General features: G+C 42.7%; 1 protein-coding gene across 1 annotated transcript in view; it reads left to right on the top strand.

Annotated features, from left to right (window-relative positions):
- TMEM167A (transmembrane protein 167A) overlaps nt 1-24,423 on the top strand; it is a 141,590-nt gene that overhangs the window by 103,940 nt on the left and 13,227 nt on the right. Inside the window, exon 3 of the mRNA XM_086962993.1 lies at nt 16,974-17,008. Within this exon, the coding sequence (XP_086819119.1) occupies nt 16,974-17,008 (35 nt within the window). The remainder of the gene's footprint in view (nt 1-16,973; nt 17,009-24,423) is intronic.

Here is a 24,423-nt window from a genome sequence, read left to right as displayed (position 1 = left end):
AACTACTGGCCTGTTGCATTCAGTGGAATTTGAACCTGAGCGTCCCGTTTCTCTGTGATCAATACTTTGTTTAAAGTAGAAGACGTAACATCTGCATGCTAACCTTCAATTGTGAAAACAAATCTGCACATTTAATAGTACCAACAGTCATTCATTTTGTCTTATTCGCCATGGCTGAACATGTACAATTAGACTGAATAAATGGCTACTCTTGAGTCATCTCCTGTAGCGACCAAAATCGTCACAACTGTGAAAGAGCTAATTTCGTGTACTGCTTTCAATTAAATATCAAATATTTAATTACTACAGTTCTGCACCACATTTTAAACTTGAAATTCCAACTTGTTGCTACTAATTTCTTTCCTTTTGGAAAGATGGGGTACTTGTAAACCCTACAGCATTTGTGCGGATGACCTAACACAAATCAAAGGGATGCCTGAATCCACTGAGATATCTTGTCTACTTTAAAAACCGTTATTAAAGAATGACAGAGACGAGTTCTGACTAATATGATAAGTCGCAAATTACCTCAAAGCCTGTTCATTTTAGGACACTCTCTTAACCTTCTTTAAGGTTACAAGGTATATTTGCTCCTCGCACTATGTTAAGTGACTCGTTTTCATATTTTCTCGACAAAAATAGCTTGTAGTTATGAGGTTATTGTAGATTGAGTCCTTCAATCATCATAATAAAATAGTGCAGACCCTCGCTCGAAGTTAGTACTTGGTAACCAGAGTCATAAGGGAAACTGTTTAGGCAAAAAGCCTACGAGTGCAAATAACCTGTTTTACCGGGTCCGCAAGAAAGTCTAGGTTACCAAAATGTTGTGTCCTATTCCTATTTGCTACAAATGATCTCTTTATTCCAGCCAGACCAATTCTGATGATTGTTTATGCTAACTTTGAGGACCTTTTGGAGCTATTTACCCAAGAAATAAGTATTGGCAAAGCAGTCATGGCCTTTAGTCTAGTCCTGTCATGTATACTCCTATTTACATACATTGCACCATCCACACGACACTAACGGTTCTGAACAGGTGACTTTTCCCTAGTAGCTTGCTCCTGTCTCTTCGACACCGGGCTCTTAGTATTCTATCATAATCTCTCTACCCGACGTACATAAACATGTCCTCAGGCTCGGCAGAATTATTATGTATAAGGGTCACCCCTTTTTTTTAGGTGTCGCCTACGCAGTGCGCATGCGCTGCATAGGAAAAAGACCTTTAGCAATGGAGACCGTTATGAGGCCAAAATGTGTACGCATTGCATTGCTTCTAAATGGCAACGCATGCACGTTTGGCGATTCCCTTGTGGGAGCGAGCAGCTGGCGCCACATGTTATCAATTATCGCGCCTTGCTGCTCGCTCCCGCAAGGGAATCGTGCAGGCACCTTCCACCTGCTGCCTTGCGTGGTTGTGCTTGTTTAAAGCATGTTGCTGCTGGGTGGCGTGCTTGCCAATCCCTGGCCCCCTCTGCTGCGACCAGGCCACCCTTAGCAAAGTTGGCGCCGCTGTTGGGCCTTGCTGTGGCGGAAGGAACAGCTGTTCTGCTGCTCCTTACTTCAATCTGCACTATCAAACCCTTTTTAGGTTTCGCTGGGGGGCGGAGCCGTTAGGCTCCTCCTCCAGAGAAATCTATTGAGTACAGTAAGGCACTATGGAACACGCCCCCCGTCCCATTGGCTAGCTCCATAAATGGAGCCTAGCCATTGGACGAGGGGCCTGTCCATCAATGCCGGACCAGACACGGGGGCGTTCCCGAGATTCTTTGGCTTTTGCCGACGTCACGCGACGCCGGGAACGCCCCCGAGTCTGGTCCGGCCGGGCCGTGCTTGCTGCTGTCCTGCCTTGTGTCCCTCCTCCCGCCGTCCCCACGTTTCCCGCCTCCCTCCCGCCGTCCGTTCCTCTCGTGTCCTTTCCCGCCCCCCTCCCGCCCCCTGTGTCCTCTCCCGCCCCCTCCCGCCGTCCGTTCCTCTCGTGTCCTTTCCCGCCCCCCTCCCGCCCCTGTGTCCTCTCCCGCCCCCTCCCGCCGTCCGTTCCTCTCCCGCCCCCCCCCTGTCCTCGTAGGTGCTTGTTTTATGTTGACCACGGATGTAATTTTAGTATTCCTCAGTCGAAAAGTCGGTGCCAAATTACAGTTCTTACATCTTTTGCACGTCCTGTTTTCGAGTTTTTTTCCTTCATAAGTGCTTTTCTCTTTGTGAAGGGAAGCCCCGGTTAGAATATGAGGGGCGGTGCTCGGGAGATCCATCACGTGACTGTTAACGCCTCTCTAGCGTCATGTGACAACAACTTCTGTCTGGCTTCAATTTTGCAGTTTAAAAGGGTATGCCGCATCATTTTGTGCTGTTAAAAACTTGATTTACTGCTGTTAAAATATTAAAATGAAATAGAGAACAACGGTATGCAGACTTCTTTTTAGAATTTGGCGTTGTAATTTTCGACTTTAAGACTAACTATCGAAACGAAGAACAACACTGTATTCAGATGAGTATGGCCGCTCTGTTTTCCTTCTCATCACGGCTCTTTGCTGCGCTGTTGGGGCTAACACCTATTGGTCAATCGGTGGAGATCGACTAGCTAATACTCATAATGAGACGTTTGGTGGATTGGTGAACTCACCAATGGGAGTTACGGAACTGAAAAAAATCCCGCCCTATGCCTGACAGAAGAGCCTTCTAGAAGGTTATCCAGCTCATTCTTTTGTTGGCTAACGGTTGATGTGGTGTTACGTCGAGCACTTGAGAGATTAGTGTCGTTTTCCTCCCACTCACGACATACCTTGTGTTTTACCAACACGCCATCCTTTCTAGGTGGCTCATTTCGTGGGTACTCTGTTTTTAATTCGTAAAATAGCTATTTTGCACTTCGTTCCGCTCTGAAATTCCCTGCGCCTTGGCGGTGATGGAGGGAGCGGAGAGACTGCAGGAAAACACCTTCCAACAGAACTGCGGGCAGCCAAGTACGAGCTCTTCGGTGGTTCCGGCCTTCGGAAACATGTATGTTAATTTGTATTTGGTGACAGTTTTTTAACATTACATTATCGCCGTACAATAGTGTTCGTTTCAGAAAGCTTTTACGTTAATAACAGAAATGTCTGACAGGGAGAATTAGTTTTGCGGTATTATGACGATTGTTTTCCCACCATCTACATCTCAGCGTTACATGGCTTTGAAATCCGCTCCCTGACTACGCTTCAATTGTGACGCATTATAAAACTGCGTATTACAGTAGTGTCTAGTCTTGGGACCGGCGTGCCTACGCCATACCACTGCGTTTTTCAGTGGAGCAGGTGGGACCAACGATGCGATATACTCTTGGTTTCTTTCACAAACTGGCTGCATTAGCCGCCGTCAAGGGACTCTTCCGCCATTTCAGTCTCCCTCTTTGTCTCGTTTCAGCGTAATGGCGGCTCTGCGCTGTTTGTGTAATGGCGGCAGGCGGGCGGGGTCGCTGTAATGGCGGATTAAGCAAGCCGTGTAATGGCGGCGTATGTTACTTCGAACCTATTGATTGCTTCGCAAGGACTTAAATAGTGCATATGTGCCGTAATTTGATACCACGGTTTCGAGCATGACCTATTGACTTGCTTTGAAGGCATTATCTGTTTACTTGTGGTAGAAATAATTGACCCGACTCCGGTGTAAGAGGAGCGTTGCGCAAAGAAATTTAAAATTGACGACCCCCGCCCACAATTAGGATTTAAGTACCATTCGTTTAATCTTTGAAATCCCGAATGCGCGTTGTAAAACCATGGTGCTGTTCTGCTTGTAATTTTCCTCGAGTGTGTTCTTACCGAAAATCAATTTCAAAGAGTGTTGGCAAAACGGCACTTGCGGCCAGTAAAAGCCCGCCCAGAAAACTCCTGATCGCGTTTTCCAACTACCTCATCCTCCGATTAGTTGTCGGTTATTCTCGGTGGCCAGGGAAGCCTTGTCAATGAAATATTGCTGCGGCGTGGAACCTGTCTTGCATGATGCTAGTCCAATATCTTTAGGTGAATAGAGCAGAGATCAATTTTTAGCCTAGTATTTATCTTCAAAGGGGTGGGGATGAGTGGTAACACCCAGATACAGTAGTAAGCTGCTGTTGGGAAAAATACTCCATCTTTGAGACTGGTCTTCTGCTGTCGAAGTACATGTTTTAACACGATGCATTTCGGTTAGCGTTTTGTTGTGAATACGCATGTTATGCCGCACATGGGTTGTGGTAATTCCACAACCGCGGTAAACGGAGTGGCAACTGAATAGCATTATTCCAGCAGTCCTGTCTTTCACCCTGCACTGCTGTTAAGTACGACAACCGCCTGGCTCATTGTCTCCATGAAGTGGGACAATAACTGACTTGGCTGGGCACTGCGTGGTTCTCCAAACGGTGACATGCTGCCATAACACGGCGTGTGTGTGGGGGGGCTCTTGCGTGTGTGTGTGGGGGGGCTCTTGTGTGGTGTGTGGGGGGGCTCTTGTGTGGTCTGTGTAGGGGGCTCTTGTGTGGTGTGTGTGTGGGCCTCGTGTGTGTGTGGGGGGCTCTTGTGTGTGTGTGGGGCTCTTGTGTGGGTGTGTGTGTGTGCAAATGCAATACGTCTCGCATTTGCGACAGAGTAAGCTATTGGCATTGTAAATGACAATGCCATATATTTATCTGTTTTCAAAACCAACACATAAATAAAAAGTTTGTCATTTACAATGCCAATAGCTCTAACTTTTCCGAAGGCGAAACCGTTGCATTGTAAATGCTTGTTTGCTGCTGCCATTGTCAATTTCAGGCTAAAATTATGTTTGTGGGGCCGACTACATGTGCTGAGGGGGCCTTGCCGCTTTAAGAGGGCTTTGTCCTGCCAGCCCCGCCTTCAGTCGTTTCTCCAGGCGCCGGCTCCCACTCTTCGAGCCATCCGCCTGCAGGCGTGCACCAAACTTGAGAGTTCAAGGCATTTGGAGGAGGGTAGCTTGCAGGCACATCTCTCCTGGTCACCGGGGAGGCCCCCGCTCTGCCTCTTGCCCCTTGAGGATATGAGCTCTGCTCCCTGAACAGATGCCAGTACGCCGCCTGCTTTCATCCTTGTTAAGGTTTACAAGCAGAAAGCAGTTGCAGCAGCTGTCTTTGGTGCTGAGATCCAGGACTACCATTAAATTAGGGAACTGCAAATAATTTCCTGTATAGTTTGTTACAACTGTCCCCTCGGATTCCAATACAACCCCCTGTATGCAGAGCTGGGTGTACGACCTGTATCCTATATAGCGGTCTAAATATCTGCCATATATTGATTGGATCCATTCTAACTAGAAACCACCTGGCAACAGTGTACGTCCAGTCTGCCATGGAAACATTAGTTATAGAACGCAAAGAAAGCTACATTTGGGGGGAGTTCACAAGCAAAGTACTTACCGATATAGGCCAGGACCATCTCTGGCATGCTCAAAGCACTGCAGCTGTTATGGAGGCCATTGGGCATCTGCAATTCACTTTTGGCAGCAATAAAAGTCATTTAACTATTAACTATTTTGAGCATTATATCTGTATTCAATCCCCATATTGAGAGTAGCTACAACCCGAAATGAAATGCACTTTCTAAATAGAGTATAGATTAGGACATTTCCCAACCAGAGTTTATCAATCTAAATGGGTCACACACTTGTCTCATGATGGTGTGTCAGTTCTGAAAAAACTAATTCTGGTTGATTGTACCTCACTTTCTAGCTTTTAGATTTTTTGTGTGTATTTTTGAATTCCAGGGTGCTTTATATGTATTTCTGTATTATGATTTTGTTTGAGTATTTATTCAGATCGAGTTCCCCATCTATCGTCTACCTCTCCAGTAGCTGACCGGATGGGTAAGAAAAAAGCTTTAGATAGCAGCCCTACATCAGCTAAAACCACTTCTATAGATAGGATGCTCCATAAGTCATTGGGGGTACTCGGCACGGGGATACAACTCACAGAATGACGAGTATCCCTACAGGCAGGGCAATCCCATGGTTTGAGCCCCCGTCGGTCTGTAACCCCCAAACAGGAGGATCTGACTTCTCCATACAGCTACACTCACCCTGAACTGAAAGTAAATTCGGCATGTAACCCGGGCTCTCGTCTAATAGTCCAGTCAAAAAGAAATCTGTGATAGCAAAGCGAGTTAGGCGTCCACCACAGCAACCTACTATGGCTGCCTCTCCAACATCTAGTTGGACTAAATGTTCTGTTGAGGCCTCCTGTGGCGACCGCCACAAAGAAAGGGTGGGATGGCAGGTGGAGGGAATGCAGGAGGGGAGAGAGTGGGGGGGGGGGGGTTGTAATAACAATATTTATTGTAAAAAAAAAAAAGAAGAACTTACCGGAAGCGGCCTACTCCCAGCAGCCCTTGCTGCTCTCATGGTATGAGAGCAGCGTGGGGATTCGCCTGAACAGGCTGGAAAGACGCTCTGCTCAGACCAGGGAGTCCTCCTCCCCACTCCCAAGCCTCGCCCCCCCCCCCTTCAGAGCTGGCTCAGAGCCGGGAAAAATGAAAAATAAAACGATGCTAGAACATAGTTTATTTTTCATCTGCTGGAGTTGTCCAAGGTGGACTTGTTAGGGACCAGCATAATATTAACAGCAATAAGGCTCCCTCTGGCACACAGCAGCACAAAGTCGTAAGTTTGGCAACTAATTCACAACAGTCTTATGGCCCATAGGGCACTTCATCCATCATCCAACCGTCCCTCATAACACGTTCAAGTCTCAGACGTTCTGTAGAGCTCTTTTGGGTGAATTTCAAGTCGCAGTGCTAGAGCACGTCAGCTCAGATCAAGTTCTCAGAGTTGAGGTTCAGAGTCCTCTGGCGCCCCTCAATATCTCTGCTGTGCCCAGAAGCTGGGAGGCTGTAGTCGCAAAGGCCACCCTTCTTTGTGCTTCTCTGATGCAGTAAGCTTCTCCGGGGATCTGGGGGCAGGTTTCTGATACTCCCATATGGGGGAGCTGAAGGTTTTGCTCTCACTCTCCATGGGTCAATACCTGCAGTGTCTTCTCTGCTGCACATGGTGTCTGGGTGACGGCCATCTTCCCACTTCTCCTCCGGGGCACATATACTTTCTAGCATGCTCATGACACATCATGAGCCATCTCTTACGTACTGTCCCTTCCGCAAGCACACACACATCTGCACCCACAAAAACAGAAGCTCATTCTATTATTCCTTCACTGTACCATCTCTCAGGCACACATTCATCTCCGCGCGCTCATAGCACTGCATGCTCTATTTCTCCTGTACATGTTTCAGGCACACGTACAGCTTCACACCTGCATGAAACTGCTTATTTTTTTCTCCTGCACTGTACCATCTCTCAGGCAAACGTACATCCTGCGCACACAACTCCATGCAGGCCAAGGGTTGAGTTAAGCACACAGTATCAGAACTTAACTAGGGTGGACCAGGAAGCACCCCTTTAGTTACACAGATAAATCGGGCCTGTTCGCTCTACTGATTACTAAAACACAGAATATTCTCACCGCCACATTTGTGCTTCTTACCTCCATGTGAAGGCAGTAGTCTTACACCCTTTGAGGGTAACATTTTGGGCGCCAATCCTGGTCTAAGCAGACCGCAGTCTAAAATAAAGGCCTAGAACATAACGCAGATGCATGATCCATGTTCACTCGTGACCAAAAGTCATTACCAAAGATATAGATATCACCACAGCTGAGACACTAACGTCCGTCACCATTAAAGGGACTTTCCGTCCCAACAGTTACAGACTAGTTCTAATTGTACTAACATTTTTTCATCTCTGTAATTTTCTTGTACTAATGTAAATTCTCGGAACCTCATTACAATACCAGGTAGTCATTGTGAACTGATTTAAAGCCAGATCTAAGGGGTACTTACTGGTATTTACTGAATGCACAGATTTGCATGGAAATTCTGAATTTTTGGGGTGGAACAGTTGATTAAACATAAACGGCATTCAAATTTAAAACATTTCTTCTCATCCACAACTCCCCACATAGGATCAAGGATTTCTGGGCAAGTCAGCTAGGAACTCAACCCTTCTGAGTCCCAATAATAAGCAAATTTGTATATAAGTTTGACTCTGGGCTATTGCCCACTCTGGTTAGCCGATATTTAAAAACAAATCTGATATGTTTAATTCTGTATGGTTTCTTTCTAGATGCTTTTCTCATTCTCACGGTAAGGCATTTTACTGTGTTATCGCCTACTTTGGGGTCTACCAAAGTCCTCTAATAATCAGTTACAACTAATGCACAAGCATTAGAAAAAAAAAGAAAATAGCCTGGGTGCCATTTTTCTTTATTTTTCAAATATATGCAGTAGCGCAAAGAAGATTTGAAAACATATATTTTTTAAAGGAATGTCCCAGCCCCTCGAACACCTCAGGCGTGGCACACGCCTGAGGTGCATTTCTTTTCAGGCGGCTGTGCAAGCCAAATGCCATCACTTACAGTACAAGACATCCAACCGATCAAGGGGACTGACTCGCTGTCATTTGTGCTGTTGTGGGTTGAAGCAAAACCTAAATGAGACTTCAACAGAGCAGTGGATGAATGGGCGTGGACTGAAAGCCCTTAAATTTATGCATATATGTATATTTTTTTAATTGAGGACTTTTTAAAAACATTGCCTCAGAAATTATTTCGGGACCTTGAGTCACTGCTGATTGCTCTCATATTTGTTAAGAGCAGTAACAGGTCTCACTTGCGAAAGTATACGCTCCATTGTCTAAGAGAAGGTTGGGAGCCACGTACCATGAATATTATTACGCAGCCGCAATGGCAAATGCGCTGGCTCGCTGGCCATAACGTAATGGAACTGGGACACTGGGCGATTGGACTGCGCCCAACTGCTGTGCTAGTGTGGAGATGTCTGGATGACTCTAGCTCACCAAACACTTCCTGCATACGGTGCTGCCCGCTGCACCATACAATGCTTTACAATTCCATACGCCAGGACCGGGCTGTCCCTCTCACAGTTCTTCGGGCCTACTTGGCGAACTCTGGATGGTGAACTCTCAACAACATTAACCGATAAACAGTGGGTGCAATATTTGGAATTCCCAAAAAGTGTTTCTGTGAATGCCAGGTTTAAGGTCACCCTATTGAATTATCTTCACCTTACGTACTTCACAACCCAAAGAATCTCCAGGATGTTTCCCTGCTCCCAAGACACTTGTCCTCGATGTTGCAACACTGAGGCCACATTCACACATATGGTATGGTCATGCCCGCGGTTAGCGGCATTCTGGACAGAAATAGCTGATACACAGTCGGAGGCCACGGACAGTACGGTACAGTTAAATGGCTTGCATTTTGTGTTAGGGATCACTAAATGCCCAGCAAAGCGCAAGACTCAAAATACATTTTTGGATCTGGCTTTGGTGATAGCCAAGCGCTGGCTGGCTATCAAATAGCCCCTTCCATTCAAATATGGCTCAATGATTTACCCAGATCCCTCATTGCCATGGGACTGTCCAAGGTCACCCGATCGCACCCACTCCTTCCCACTGGAGAGCATACCTCTGCATCATTGAAGCCAAACTCACGGATACTACTTTGTGACTACCAGTACTGCAACTGGCCACCATGCGGGTGGGGATGGGCAGCTGCCTCTGACTCCTGGGACACAACTTGATACCCTGTCATCCTTCTCTCCCTCCATCCCCCCACCACCCTTCTATTTGAAGCACTGCTGTAGTTAATTAATTCCTCTGTGATCCTACAACACACATTTGCCCAGCATCAACAAATCGCTGGTTTACTGCAACCCACTTCAAACATTATGTGAAATAGAAGGTGGTCCCGGTCCTCCCCTTTCTTTAGTTACTGAATGGGATTTCTCATTCCATGTATTCCAGGGATTGCAACTTCTGCTCCTGTCCGTTGACGCTGACAAATGTGTGACAAAATGTTGGTGTACCATATTACTGTATGCTATTACCGCTGTGACTCTTGTATCATGAATGTAAAAGAAGAGAGAGACCCCTTTAACCAAACCGGGGGAATAGGGTACTATTTCAATGTAGACAAGAAAATCCCTTGGTGGAATAGTATATACCAACACTTCTTACGTACTCAGGCATACAAGACAAATGTGTAATCTAAACCATGCACCAATACAACCTGACAAATCTATAGCCCATGTGATAGAATTTCACAAGCAACGATTGCCTTTTCACTGTTAATATAGATTTTATTAAAATATCTGTATCACAATATTGTTGAAACACCATAGAACACTATTAAAACACATACTATTGCAAGTGTCCAGTTACTGAAATGTAAACATTGATTACAGACCCCAAGTACATATATTCCGAAGCAACACCATTTGTTTAGAGAGAAACACACAGACCATGCATTTTGTCATAAAATGACCTATCCAATCAGAACACTTCCTTAACTACTTCTAGATGCAATCAATTATTACAGGGTAGATTTGTTCCATGGATTATGTTTATAGAGGCGTTGACACGTTTCTATGGTTCTAATAATATTCCATCTTTATCAAGACAATCATTGATCTCTCTATTGGCACTGTATGTTGTCTACACTCTTGTATCAGCACTGTTCTAGTGCATATGATATTGCACACTCACTCTTTGAACGGAGTACTGTTTGTTCACCAAAAAGTAAATAAAAAAATATTCCACACAAAAAACTTTTGGAAAACATTACGCTGGGGAGACAAGTAAAGCTGTCAGTAAGTTATCGAAAAATGAGGAGGTAGTCATCTTGTTGATTCTGCAGCACTTTAACCAGGTCTGCTGAGGTTTGACCTTCTTGCATTGTCCACTGTAGGAGAATGGAGGAAGAAAGATGCTCGGTGCCAGGTTTACAGGTATATTTGTTGTCTAAGGCCGGTCTTTCCTTCTTAAATAAGGAGCAGCCTAGGAGTTCATGCACATGAAAGAAACACAAGTGCCAGATGTGATTAATTTAGCTGGGATCTTTTCCCTCCCGCTGCTTCCTTTGTCATTATCCACCTTTACAAGAGTGCATCAGATCTGTTAGTGCGGGAGACCAGCCGAAATTTGATTTATTTCGTAGCCCATTTATTCTTGACTTTTATATTTAGGCCTCGACATCCACTCGAATGCCCCACGTTATATTTACAAAAACACAAATGCTTAAAAATTACTTTTATTAGTTCTGAATCTTATTTTATTGTTGTTTTCTTATTGAATTGTCAGATTTAACTTCAGACTCCAATTGCTTGATCAGAGCTTAACGTTTTTGGAGCAAGGAAGAAGAATCCTGGAAAAAATTGAAGCCGGTGTGGCCACCCTAGGCTAATTACTTAATTTTCTTATGTCTCTGAATGCCAAAAACAACACAAGGTTGTTCACAGTTGGCGAACATGTAATTTCTTTAATTGGGCTATGATTAAAATGGGTTCCTTCTATTTCTTGAATGATTGATTGTATTTGTTACCCATCATTAATCAAAATCTGCTGGCAGCATTTCAAATAAGTTGCATACGTTAATTAGAAGGCATGGACTAATGTGTCCTGCATTACCGCATGCGCTGGAACATCTGCTATTTGTACATGTTGTATTTATGTTTAATACATATGACCGGTTTTCTGCCATTGCAATTGAGACATATTGAGATTGCAGGATATTTCACAAATGTTAATTCTCCAGTAGCTTAACTCGAGGCCAGCATCAATTAATTTTAAGAGAAACTATTTAAGATTGCTCTACCAGAGTAATACCAAAGGCGACGTGGCTCTTGTCCTGAATACAAATGTTATTTTCCTCCATAAATAACCAAATTGAAGAGGCGTTTCGGGTGCATCAGTTTATTGTGACACCGTATTACTGTACACGTCATCATTGTCATAAACAATTCAGTATGTGTATTGTTCAGTATTGTAGCATTTATGTAGTGTTTACTCTACCTATCTGGGGTGTTGAAGCACTGCTGCACCCGGGTAGCATACTACATGGTGTGGTGTGTGTCGTTGGAAGAATGTTGTCTTAGTTTTGAACGTATGTGATCAGTGTTTTTGTGTCATGTGTGGTTGACCAGAAAGGTGGTCTTACCTTGTCTTGGGACACAGTTCTTAATGGTACGATAGCTGACGAATATTAACATACTCCATATATTTAAACTAAAATCCCATAACTATAATTCTTCCTGGCATCTTGAGCTTCTAGCTTCCTGCAAAAGAACAGAAAATGTAATAATGTCTTATTAAAGGCTTCTTATCAGGTGAGCATGTGCAAATAGCATCTCTGAAGTAAGTGCTACCTGCACAGTAAAAGTATTTGGCTGCTTTGAGTCTTTTTCTTAAAGAGCTGACCATGAAGGCTTAGTATATTTCATTTAATTACATTGCATGGATTTTCCTACCACGTTTCTGTTGGGGAGAACTATTGTAGGGTGACTAATTTGTTAATCTAGTTTCTCCTGGGTATTTTCCATCCCTCAGATTTTGAAGTCATGCGTACACTTATGTGCCTGCTGCTGCCATTGTAGGAAGAGTGGCCATTACTCTACATATATTTTATTTCTTGGGATCCTACACCTTCTTCTGCAAGTTTATTCATTTTCTATGTCAATGGTACCATGTACAAGAAAGGATTCTATCTTTCCTTATTAGTGTGTCGCACCCACTGTTGGAAATAATTGCACACGTGTTGACAGTATTTGTGATACATAGTATGGGTAGGAAGTGCAATTTCCATCTCACACACTTGGTTAACAAACAAGCATTGGCATAGCCAATAGGTCTAGCCTTTGGGACCTTATAAGTGTTTAGCCATGCAACAGTTGATGTTGTTGCACCAAGGATATTGTGCTGGATATCTAAATACTTATAAGGTCCCAAAAGCGAGACCTAATGGCTATGCCAATGCTTGTTTATAATCTTTGTAGGATGAAAACCGGAGTCAGAAAGATATTAACTTGAAGCAAACAGCAACTGTAAATACATTTAAGTTATTTAATCATAGAAAGGAACAGTAGTACACTCTTGAGCCCTTCATTGTTTTTTCAAAGGAAAGCCTCTGGGAAACTCAAGATCATTTTCTAGAATTTTTAATATAGAAACTTCCGAAAAGCTACAAAATAGGAAACGTAATTATTTCAGTGTACAGCAAAGGGCAAGGGTTTCAACATGTGTTTTCCTAGTGGTGTGGTTAAAAGGACTAGGCAAAGGTTAGCCTGCAATGCATTGTGACCTAGGTGGCAAAATTGTTTCCCGGCTGGGTATTTCAACCTAGTGTACACTTTTCCTAGTATTCAGTGTCGGAAGACGTTGTTACAGGAAAATCCTAAAGCACCAGGAGCACCGCATTAGCTGATCTAAAACACCAGAGCACTGGGAAGTTATAAAATAGGGTCACAGCCAGTGGCTATCAATAGGCTTCGAGGTGAACCCAATGTGCTTCATATTACTTTGAGGCACTCCATGCTCTTTTAGGAAATTTGAGAGGGTAGAGCAAGTAACTGGCCGGGTAGCACTTTTGAATATATGACCAGAAGAGGTTTTAAGAATTTGACTGCAGCAAACAAAAAAACTTCTCCTGCGAGTACAACCATTGTAATAATACAGTATATTAACCGAATAGTTTGGCTGTACTTTGGCGCAGTAGCAAAGGTTAAATAAAAGTGTCCACAAAACTAGTTACCTCTTGGTTGTTTTAAAATAATCCAAGCGTGCATTGGATTAGCTTGCAACAAATATATATTTTCCTTCACAAAGACTGTGCTATTCCATTTACTGATTAGAACAGCATTACCCCAGTCAACTTGCTAGGGTAGGAGTCGAGTGAGCATCAATGCTGAATCGAACCACTGCTGTAACTCTGCGCTCGGTCGAGCCTTCCAACCAGCCGTGTAGGAAGCTCTGGCGCCCAATCAAGAATTTCTTTCTTTCCAGTGTTTGAAACACAGCTGAAGAGTTGCAATAAAATTAACTGGCAAGCTTCCAAGGAGAAAGGGTGTAATGTGGAGAGAAAGGGAGAGTGATGTAGCGAGACCACTGTTAAAATAACTAGAATGCAAAGCTACACATGAAATAAAATAGAAAGAAGCCTTTCTGCAGCTGACTGGCTGCAGCTTGTAAATGAGCTCAATATGTGAGCAAGTGATGCCACACGCAAGAAGCATCGCGATCGGCGGTCTTCACTTTTGAAGCACTGCACTTGTGGCGGCATCCACCTTGCGGGAGCAAGCAGGGGCCATATGTTTGTAATTAAAGTCGCCTCTCAGCTGATCGCTCCCGCCAGGTGGATGCCGACACTAGCATGAGTGCAGTGCTTCAAAAGTGAAGACCGATGGCTAAAAGCCCTCCTAGAGACAGCGCATGCAGGCTGCCTATGCGAGACCTAAAAAGGGGCCTGCTGCTCTTGTGACCGCAGCTCATTCCTTGGAAAAAGGTAAGGAAGGAACTATGATAGGATTTCTCAAGTTATTTTTTTGCTAACTAGTATTTTGTAAGGGGGAAGGAAAGGTACTCGCGTCCAAATACCCCCATACATTCAGCTCTTTTTTTCAGTATCTTCAGTGAACACCTGATGGGGCTCGTGTAGATGCCAGGATGGCTGGATTATTGGGCCTCTTTTTCAAACATGTTTATCCTTAACGGTTATGTGTTCAGTTCTAGTGCGCCTTCCTATCTTCCCTGTTACAGCACTATTCCTTGAGACCACATGTTCTAAACCATGGATTCACACTCATGCACATTCTTCTGCCCAATCCACTCCTCCCAATCGTATCTACAAAACCAATTTATTTTGCCAGTCGTCTCTTACCCGGACAACATTGGTGCACATCCTTTTTAACAACACATTGACAACAATAAAATAACACTGGCTGGTCAAAGCAAGCAAACAAATATATAAGTGCAGTTAGACTACAGCTAGAATTTTAGTTCAACATGCTTGTACTGTTTTGCCAGGTTACCAAGTGCTGTGCCTCGCTCCACCTCAATCCCTCTGGATAAACTTCTCCGTTTCCTCTGGTGCCTGGGGTCATTGTGTGAAGTCTGATCCAGCGCTCTCCTGTCATTTCTTTGCTGGGTCATTTTTCAGCGTACCAATACTCCAATTGTTAATATAAAACAGACCGCACTAAGAGGCCTAGATATCAAATGTGTTTACTGCAAAAATAGCAAAAGGCACAGTAAATAAAAAGGTGGCACTTGTCATTTGAGCCGACCAGAGTTCTTGCTCAGAAAGCCAGTTGAGCATGTAATGCTCAAATACATGCAATGCTCAAATACATGCCGGCTTGAATAATTCTGTACCCTTCATTCCCAGTGCATATCTATCTATGGAACAAACACGAGCCAGAAGCTGTTACTGGAGGCAGGACCTTTAGAAAGAGATGGTGCAAGACCTTAAATTGAAGATGCATAAAAATACTACTGAATCCACTGTTTTCCTAAAATCATGCTTCTGTTTGCCAAAATGTAAAGTGACGCTATGCTTAGCGACGAGATGCATGAAATGAAATATGTACCTACCTAAAATAACATTGCTTCTAGGCCTGCGGAAGTCATGAAACTTAGCATGCATGTTAAGGCTGGCAAACACTTCAGGTTAATATAAGAATAATGACCAAATTTGATTAAGATATATATCATTCCATTTTGTGATGTACATGTGCAAGGAAACCTAAATATTTAAAGCAACAGGAATACATAGGTAGGTTTTCTCATTCATGGATGAAGGTTGAAGATTTTCAAATGAGAAATACTTTGAACAGACAGATCTCCTGAGAGAAACCAGAAGGCCAAGTAGTGGTTATCAGTGTAAGAATTTTTTGGCAAAATAGCTTCACAATTCAGCATAAAAAGAAGATCAAAGCTAAGAAAAGTTAATTGATATTGTAACCATTGCTTCTTGCAGGTAGTTGATTTGTGTCTGAAGAGTGCACAGTAGGCACTGCACTATGAATATTTTTTTGTCAGAATGTTAAAACTCTTCTTAGTAAGGGTAGTCAGATAGTGAACAGACACGGATTTGGCAGTTATCATAATTTTTTTTATAATTGCATGCGAGGAGCAGGCACTCGCAGCAAGCTTCATGATATCCGACAGACTTTCCAAATGGCAAACTTGGCGCGCACTATAAGGGGAATGAAAATGGTCTGTTTCATCTCTGATAGCTACTAGACGCTCAACCTAAGGACATTCTTAGCTAGTTACACTCCATTTGGGTCAATGGAGTGTAACTAGGTAAGAGGGCTAAAATAATATGGGCAAAAAAGCCAGCCACCGTAAATTCCTTTGGATGGACTTCACCACGTTAGTTGCTCCTTAATGGTTATTGGTATTAAATCTGTTATTACATTTATTACTCTGTTTATCCATTTCTGAATTATTGACTATATGGAAGTGTAAAGAAAACATAGAAAAACACTTCTTTTATGCATTTGAATACATTTACCAGAATTAATTGTTAGGTTGCTCAGTGATTGAGAAGGCCCTTTTCTTTCAGGCTCAAAAACAACATGAATCGTGCATTTATCTTGTAATTGGAGCTATAAGTGTTTACTTAGGCAAATGGTTGAAATTAATGTTGAGGAAACCCTTTTGATTGAAATATATTTGTCAAAAATGTACTCTACGTTACTTGGAACTTATTATTTAGACTTCAGAACATTGCTTTTTAAAATAACGAATCCACAAAATGTTGGGTTTACAATATGGGAAGGTAGCATAACCGTGATATGGTGTATATATATCATATGAAAAGGTTTACCTTTTAAAACGTATTACCTCTTCAAATTCTTCACTTGGCTTGTGTTCACTCTAAAAATGCAGTATCAAAACATCCAGTATATCCAGCTGATTTATTAAGATTTGCACATATTTGTCAAGATTTGGTTTGACATTTGAATTCTGAAATATGTTTTATCGTACATAGGCAGCACTAGATGGTAGACTTTAACGAAAGTTTGTGAACTAAATAGTGCGGTTTGGTGTTCCAATAAATGTTTCTAAGTAATTTAAGAATCTTTTATTTCTTTCCTGTACAGTGTGCTGGGAATTTTCTGGAAATGTGCGAGGATTGGTAAGTTTCTCTATATCAGGTTTTCTATTCCCTACAATTAGTTTGCTTTGTATGTTGATTTATGGAATATTTCTGTTCAAGGAACTCCAGTCTTTATTATAATGATCGATTAAAAAGCATATTGAGCTACTAACAATTATCACTTGTGTCCAGGTCTGGGAAGTTGATAATATTGGACACCTATACATTGTTACTAGTAGCGACCACTCCAGCTCATCAAGCAGAGTTTCAAAATCAGTGTCATTAAAAAGCTACATTGACCTGAAACAAATCAGCTGAGCTATGAAATAACAGCGGTATTAGCAAGGGCGATGTATCATCAGTGAAATAACATTAGCTCGGACTCTCCCTAACCTTTTTTGAATGATCACATCGGGATCAGTTTTAAATATATTTTCGAAAATAAAGTAATTTTGTCTCCTAATGTAAATATGTTTCCTTCTTGCTATGCTTACTTTTTTAACTACCTCATAAGAAAAGGTTCTGTCTCGCATGCCCTTGTGTTACTATCTTTTATGATCACGTCAGGTGCCATCATACTGACAAGGAAGCCAACATAGTGAGAACGATTGGAATTTTTAGGCTAGGATTATGCAATGAATAGCTACCATAGAATCTGGAATGCCAAACCTGACCGTCATTATGTGAGAGCCACCATTCTGAGAGATGGCCAGTATTATGAGACGGTTTATAAGTTATGCAAGGTAGCCACAGTTAAGCCAAGTAGGCTTACAATTGGACCAGTTCATAGATGACTTTATATGAGCAATATTAGGTTTATTTAGGGGTGGGAGTAGGTGGCCTGTCTTTTGAGCTTCTGGGTAAGATAGCTTGAGTGAGGAAGGAGTTGGCATTGGTGAGTAGGTGTGAGATAGCCTCCCTCAAGAGAGCTTTGATGAAGGACGAGGGCAGAGAATGAGCTCTGTAGGGTTTTCCAAGGTTGATTTAAAAAATTACTTTTAATCCTACATAAGTCTTTTTCAATAGGAAAAGCCAGAATAGCATATTCAGTGCAATTAGCACTTTATAGGTAGTCACGGTAGGGGCATGATATTGCTCATAATTACCCTTTCTTTAAGGTCAAATAAGCTAGTTGGGTTCAACTGGCTCTTCTCCATGTCATAAGAGTTAGAGCACATGCTCCGAGCAACTGGATATCCGTCTCGCAGTACTCCTAGTCAAAATGCTTGTAAGTCTATTCAGACATATGACCATGGGATGATCACTCAGATAAGCACATTTGGAACATCACCATTATGCAATGCAGGACCACAGTTATGGCAAGAATACCCAGAATTTATCAAAAGGGATCACCTTTATGTATTTAAAATGCATGTTGTCTCAGATTACCCCAGTTTGCGAAGAGGTCTACAAGATGTGATAGCGGTTGCAAATGTGAAAGAATACTGCGAGGGTGGGGCACCACATCTTTTACGAAGAATCACACTTTTTCTCATACATTCACTGGCCTTAAAATATAAAAGTTTTCATAATCCACACTCAATGCCCTGAAGCAAGTGTACCGTCACTTAGCTCTCTCTGCCCTTCACAACTCTTGTCATGTCCATGGTTGCTCCTGTAGTTCCACACTAGAGCCGCTCCACTGGCATTATTATCACTTTGTCGAACAGTGCTGGGCTTTTCCGTGGGGTGATTATTTGTGTCACAAACCCTGCTTTCTCAGTCACTCTCTGTACACATATGTATTTGTTCATTTGTGTGCATGCACCTGTCCTTGGTTTGGCTGGCTGCCACTTGAAGGAACTGCAACAGAGAGGTGTTGCTTTGGCAATTCTCAGTGGAGACTGTAGCTCAGCTTCACACCAACTGAATGAAGTACTTGTCTGGGTTTCAAGCCCGCAACTTACTTCCGGGCAACTGGTGAGCTACAAGTACCATGCAAAGTACATGTTGGAGATTGATATTTTTACTGGTTGGCTTGAACAAAGGAATGAGTGCACTACAAGGAGCATATTTGTGGATACGTTCTAAACCTGAAGCACTCACAACGCGCACATGCCAACAGATTATCTCCACATATGACCTCCATTTGTATCTAATAATTTCTATTTTGGCGATATACTTTGAGAGGTTTCAAAACCCATATTTTCACATCGTCAAATCCTTCCTAAACTGTACCCCTCCCTTTCCCCCAATACTCCTCACTGTGTTTCTGCCTTTGCATGCAGCCGAAGAACTGAGCCCAACCACCTCCCATTCAGAGGTTGATTGCATTTTTTTCTTTGCATCTCCTATGTCCCCATTGGTCTCTTGCCATTGATCTAATTATCTGTGTAACTAAACAAATTAGTACTTTGGCTTTTTCTTAGGGTTTACGTCTGATGTATAGTGATGTTAAAAGGATGCAAGTTCTATTGTTTTGGATTCCCAGATTACATCTGGAAACTTTACCAGGGAAACCCAGGATTCGTCAGGAACCTGAAGCAATTGGTAGAACTAGGAACAGAAGTCCCTCGTTAAAAAACTATGCAGAAATTATGTGCAGTCAAATGACAATTTTAATCAAGTAAACAAAATCACAAAAGCAATTCAGTGATTGCCAATACAGAGCTAGGGTTGAGTGCTCTTTCATAAGTGATACACGCATGTGGTAAACGTGATCATCTTGTGTGTCAAAATAACAGAAACAACACTGCCTGTCATACCAAATCATATATTCAAAGGTGGGTCTGCAGAAGAGATGAAGGCTCAATTTACTGGCTTAGCAATTGCAGCATAGCTTGTTTTTAACGTTCAGAGAGTACTTCAAAGCTCAATGATCGTAGGTCTCAACTTAGATGTACCATTGCCCCATCTCCAAATTTGTTTGGGCCTGTGGAAGTACTTTGAGCTCAACAGAGCATGGGATAACGCTGAAGTCTGCAGAGAGGACCGATTTTAAATGCAAATACATATCCTACTACAATGTGGATACTTTAAATCTTAACGGGAATATATTTTTTAGCCATTTCTTAGGCGCGAAAGGCATACTAAATCAAACTGTGATAGTCTTACTGCATTGGAATAACTCATTACTGAAACTTGGTTAAAGCCCCACACAATATCTGCCATTACCCTGGGAGTACCAATGGGATACAAACTCCACCATTCAGATCGCCCTGAAAAAACAGGTGGCGGCATTGCCATAATCTACAAAGACTATCTCAAATTGGATATTCTAGATAAACAATGCTGCAAAGAAATGGAAATAATGGTTTACAGAATTACCTTCCCTAACAAAGACCAGCAAGGGAGCACTTATATACAGACCACCACTTACATGCCCCAGCTTTTCTATATCTCTTTTAGAGATATTAGGCCCACACATACGGGCCAATGAGGACTTCTGTCTCCTTGGAGATTTTAACATACATACTGACCAACCTGAATCCATGGGGACCAAAAGTTTGTCTGCTGATTTGACAACCATTGGCCTCACACAAAAGAACCAGGGTCCCACACATGAAGGTGGACACTGCATCGACCTGATATATACCAACTTTGACAATATATCTTGTTACGAACCTACCCAATTAGATTGGTCTGATCACTTTTTATTACAATTCACTATTTTTAAAGTTAACAAAGGCTCATATAAGAAATCCTCACCCCCCACTATGCGCAGACAGTGGCACAAACTCACACTGGAGGCACTACAAAAGGTATGAGAAAAACCCGATATTAAAGATACTGAGGAAGTAGAACATAGTCTAACTATGTTTCAGCAATCGCTCACTGTAGCCATTGACAAAATTGCCCCTCTGAAAACATTTAAACAATTTCCTGTGGCCAAACAGGAAAAATGGTACACCGAGGCTCTCAGAAAAGAGAAGCAAGAATGTAGGAGGATAGAGAAGAGATGGAGAAAATCACACTCAGAGGATAACAAGAAGGCACACCGTGCAGCCCAAACAAACTACTACAAACGTATTAAAGCTGCCCGCAAAAACAACACTGCCCAACAGCTCGTGGAAGCCGGTAATTCTCCCAAGGAACTTTATAGGATTCTTGAAACATTTGTCAAGCCTACGGCTTGTGTAAGTCCAGATGACTTCTCACAAAGTCTATGCGAAGAAGTCTCCTTATACTTCGAAAATAAAATAGAATCCATTTATGACAAAATTCTAGCATCTCAAACTAATAATGACACTCTGACTGTTCTCCTCCCCACTGAAAACACCAACCTCACGCTGACTACATTCCCTCCTATCAACAATGAAGAGCTGTTCACATTAATGACCCATGTAAAATCCGGGTCTCCGGATGACCTCATCCCTGTTAAAACCCTAACCTCCCTCAGCACCTTGTTAGGCCCCCACATCCAAGATGTAATTAATCAGTCTCTGAAGAAGGGATATGTTCCAACTGAATGGAAAAGAGCGGTGGTGAACCCCATCCGTAAGAACTCGGTTCTCCCCTGGGCGGAGCTTTCCAACCTCCGGCCCATCTCCCTCCTACCGTATTTCAGCAAGTTGGCCGAGAAACATGTCAACGCACACCTGTCTAATTACATCGAGGCAGCGGGCGGCCTAGACCACTCACAATCTGGTTTCAGGCCCAACCATAGCACCGAATCAGCCCTCTTGTCAGTGACAGATAACATCAGAATGTCACTTGACAGGGGGAGCTCAGTGATTCTGGTGCTATTGGATTTGTCCGCTGCCTTCGACACGGTGTCGCACAAAATCCTTCTCGACCGCTTGAAGGGAGTGGGAGTAAAAGGGACCGCCCTTGCGTGGCTTGAAAGCTTCCTTACAGACAGACAACAAGGTGTCAAACTAGGCTCCCATAAATCTGTATGTAGGAAGCTCACCAAGGGTGTGCCACAGGGCTCATGCCTGAGCCCCACGTTATTCAACGTATATGTGGCCCCCTTGGCGGAGATTATAAGATCTTACGGGTTCTCCCCAATCTCCTACGCTGATGACACCCAGCTGTTGTTTCCCTTCCAAACTATCACACCTGCAGTCATGCAATCCTTCCAAAATGGCATGAGAGCTGTGGCAGGTTGGATGGCCCAGAACTTCCTCCAATGCAATGTGACTAAAACCGAAGTCATGTTGTTTGGAGGGGCCACCCTGCTCTGGTCTCCGGATTGGTGGCCACTTGAGCTAGGACCTGTTCCTGCGCCCAAACAGACCATCAAAAATCTGGGAGTACGCCTGGACCAAACACTGATTCTAAAAGATCATGTCAGTCAAGTCACGGGAACATGCTTCCGAATAATTGGTCTTCTACGGCGTATTTTTCCCTTCCTGCCAGACATCCACAGGAAAACGCTGGTACAGGCACTAGTTCTTGGGCGGGTAGACTATTGCAATGGTCTACTCATCTCTGCCAATTATGAACAACTATGCAGACTGCAGGTGGTGCAGAACACCGCAGCAAGACTCATCTTGAATGCCCCCCCCCGTACCCCGTCACGCCCTCTCCTTTCCCACCTTCACTGGCTCCCAGTGCGACAACGGGTCAACTTTAAACTTTACTGCATAATGCATAAGTGCATTTATGGGTCCGGTCCCAAATACTTAAAAGACATTTTTGTCCCCTACTCTCCTGGACGTGTTTTGCGCTCCAGCAACACCATGTTGATGCATGTACCCAAAGTCACCAGAGCGAGACAGGGTGGCCGAGCACCCTCTCTCAAAGGCCTCTTGCTATGGAACTCCCTCCCACCACAGTTGAGACAAGTCTCTAATCTTTTTTCTTTTAGGAAAAAACTAAAAACATACCTATTCACCCAAGACTAATTTTCTTCTGCTCCCTACACTGTCATCCCCTCAATAAGTTCTTTCAACTCATACAGAAGCTACGCGCGGAGATACCCCTTCGGGGCTGATTCAGGCGCGCTATAAGAATATAAATAAATAAATAAACAAGTTAACTATTGTGTCTGATTAGTGGGATCATGCTGAGAAATGTGTGTAGATCACTATTCACTTTCGTATGGTTTTACAGATATTTGAATTCTTAGAAAGATTACATTGTTTATTTAAATGGTTGTGGAACTGTTAATTAAATTTTCTAAACAAGAACCATATCTATCCAAATAGGGTAGCTTTTCTTTTGACTTTGCAATCACTCCCTAAATGTGGATGTATGACGGAATCATACAGGCCTTCGCCATGAGTCCATTACCACTCATGTTCCTGTAAGTATTTCACATTCAAATGTAAGGAGATATATATATATATATATATATATATATATATATATATATATATATATATATATATACATACATATATATCACGCCACGTCAGTTCAGAACACCGGAGACTGCAGCGCTTACCAAGGGTGCGGCTCCCTACGGCAGAACCACGCCGCTCAATTATTACACCAATTCCTTAGGTAGAGGAAAAACGGGACGCAGACCTGTAATCTTTTTCAGCATGCATTGTTTATTGCCATATTTGCATCTTCTCAAGGGCAAAAGCAAGCAGATATACGCGTTTCGGTATCCCTGATAACTTGCTCACGATCAACTGGACGCTCATTACCGCGATGTTTAAATGCATTTCAAACACACAATTACATAATTTCCTGTCATGTGGTTTAAGCATCAAGGTGCATTATGGATGCTGTATTTTTTGTTATATATAATAACAAACTGAAACTTAATGTGACTTTATAACACATGAAATAATAATTTGACTACTAATAATCGTAAGGGAAGCAGTTCCATGATGATTATGTAAGGTTCGAATGATGAAGAGTCTCACTATCCTATTATTTCCCATCTTTTTGTCTTTTCAATACCCAGTCATACCCTCCAGTGGGGCGTCATATCGAATTATTTTCTATCTTTTTCTGTCATTGTTATTATTCTTCCTCCATTTGCAATGTGCAACAAATGCCACCCTAGAAGCTACTAGCTTTCATCAATGTTCACTCCTCTCCAGTATCCCATATGGGGAATTTCTTTGTATTCGAAGAACATGTAGTGAAGAATCGGAATGGCAGAAGCATAGCGAAGCGACAGTGAAGAGATTCAAGAGAAGGAAATACAACACGGGCACTGTTGAGAAATATTGGACAAAGACAAATGAAAAATCGAGAGAGAAATGCCTAATTGGGCAAAGTAAGGAAATGAAGGATGACCCAGAACGGATAAGGTTAATAACGGATTACTCGCAGGAAATCAAAGAAATTGTGCAAATCCTAAGAAAAATTGGACAATTTTGCATCTGGATGACACTGTGAGTAAAATAGTAGGAAAACATCCAACAATAACCTATCGAAGAGCAAAGAACCTAAAAGATAATTTAATTAATAGCCATTTCAAAACCCCAAAAAAAGAGGAAACATGGCTAAAAACAAAAGGTTTCTTGAAATGTCATGGATGTAAAGTCTGTCAAATTGCTAAACAGACAAAAGAAGTCCAAATGGCCAACAGCAAAACGCCAACTAATAAC

This window comes from Lissotriton vulgaris, chromosome 3_1 (assembly GCF_964263255.1).
Source record: "Lissotriton vulgaris chromosome 3_1, aLisVul1.2, whole genome shotgun sequence".
NCBI classification, from domain to species: Eukaryota; Metazoa; Chordata; class Amphibia; order Caudata; family Salamandridae; genus Lissotriton; species Lissotriton vulgaris.
Note: the sequence above shows the minus strand (reverse complement) of the source record. Positions and strands in the feature narration are given on the sequence as shown.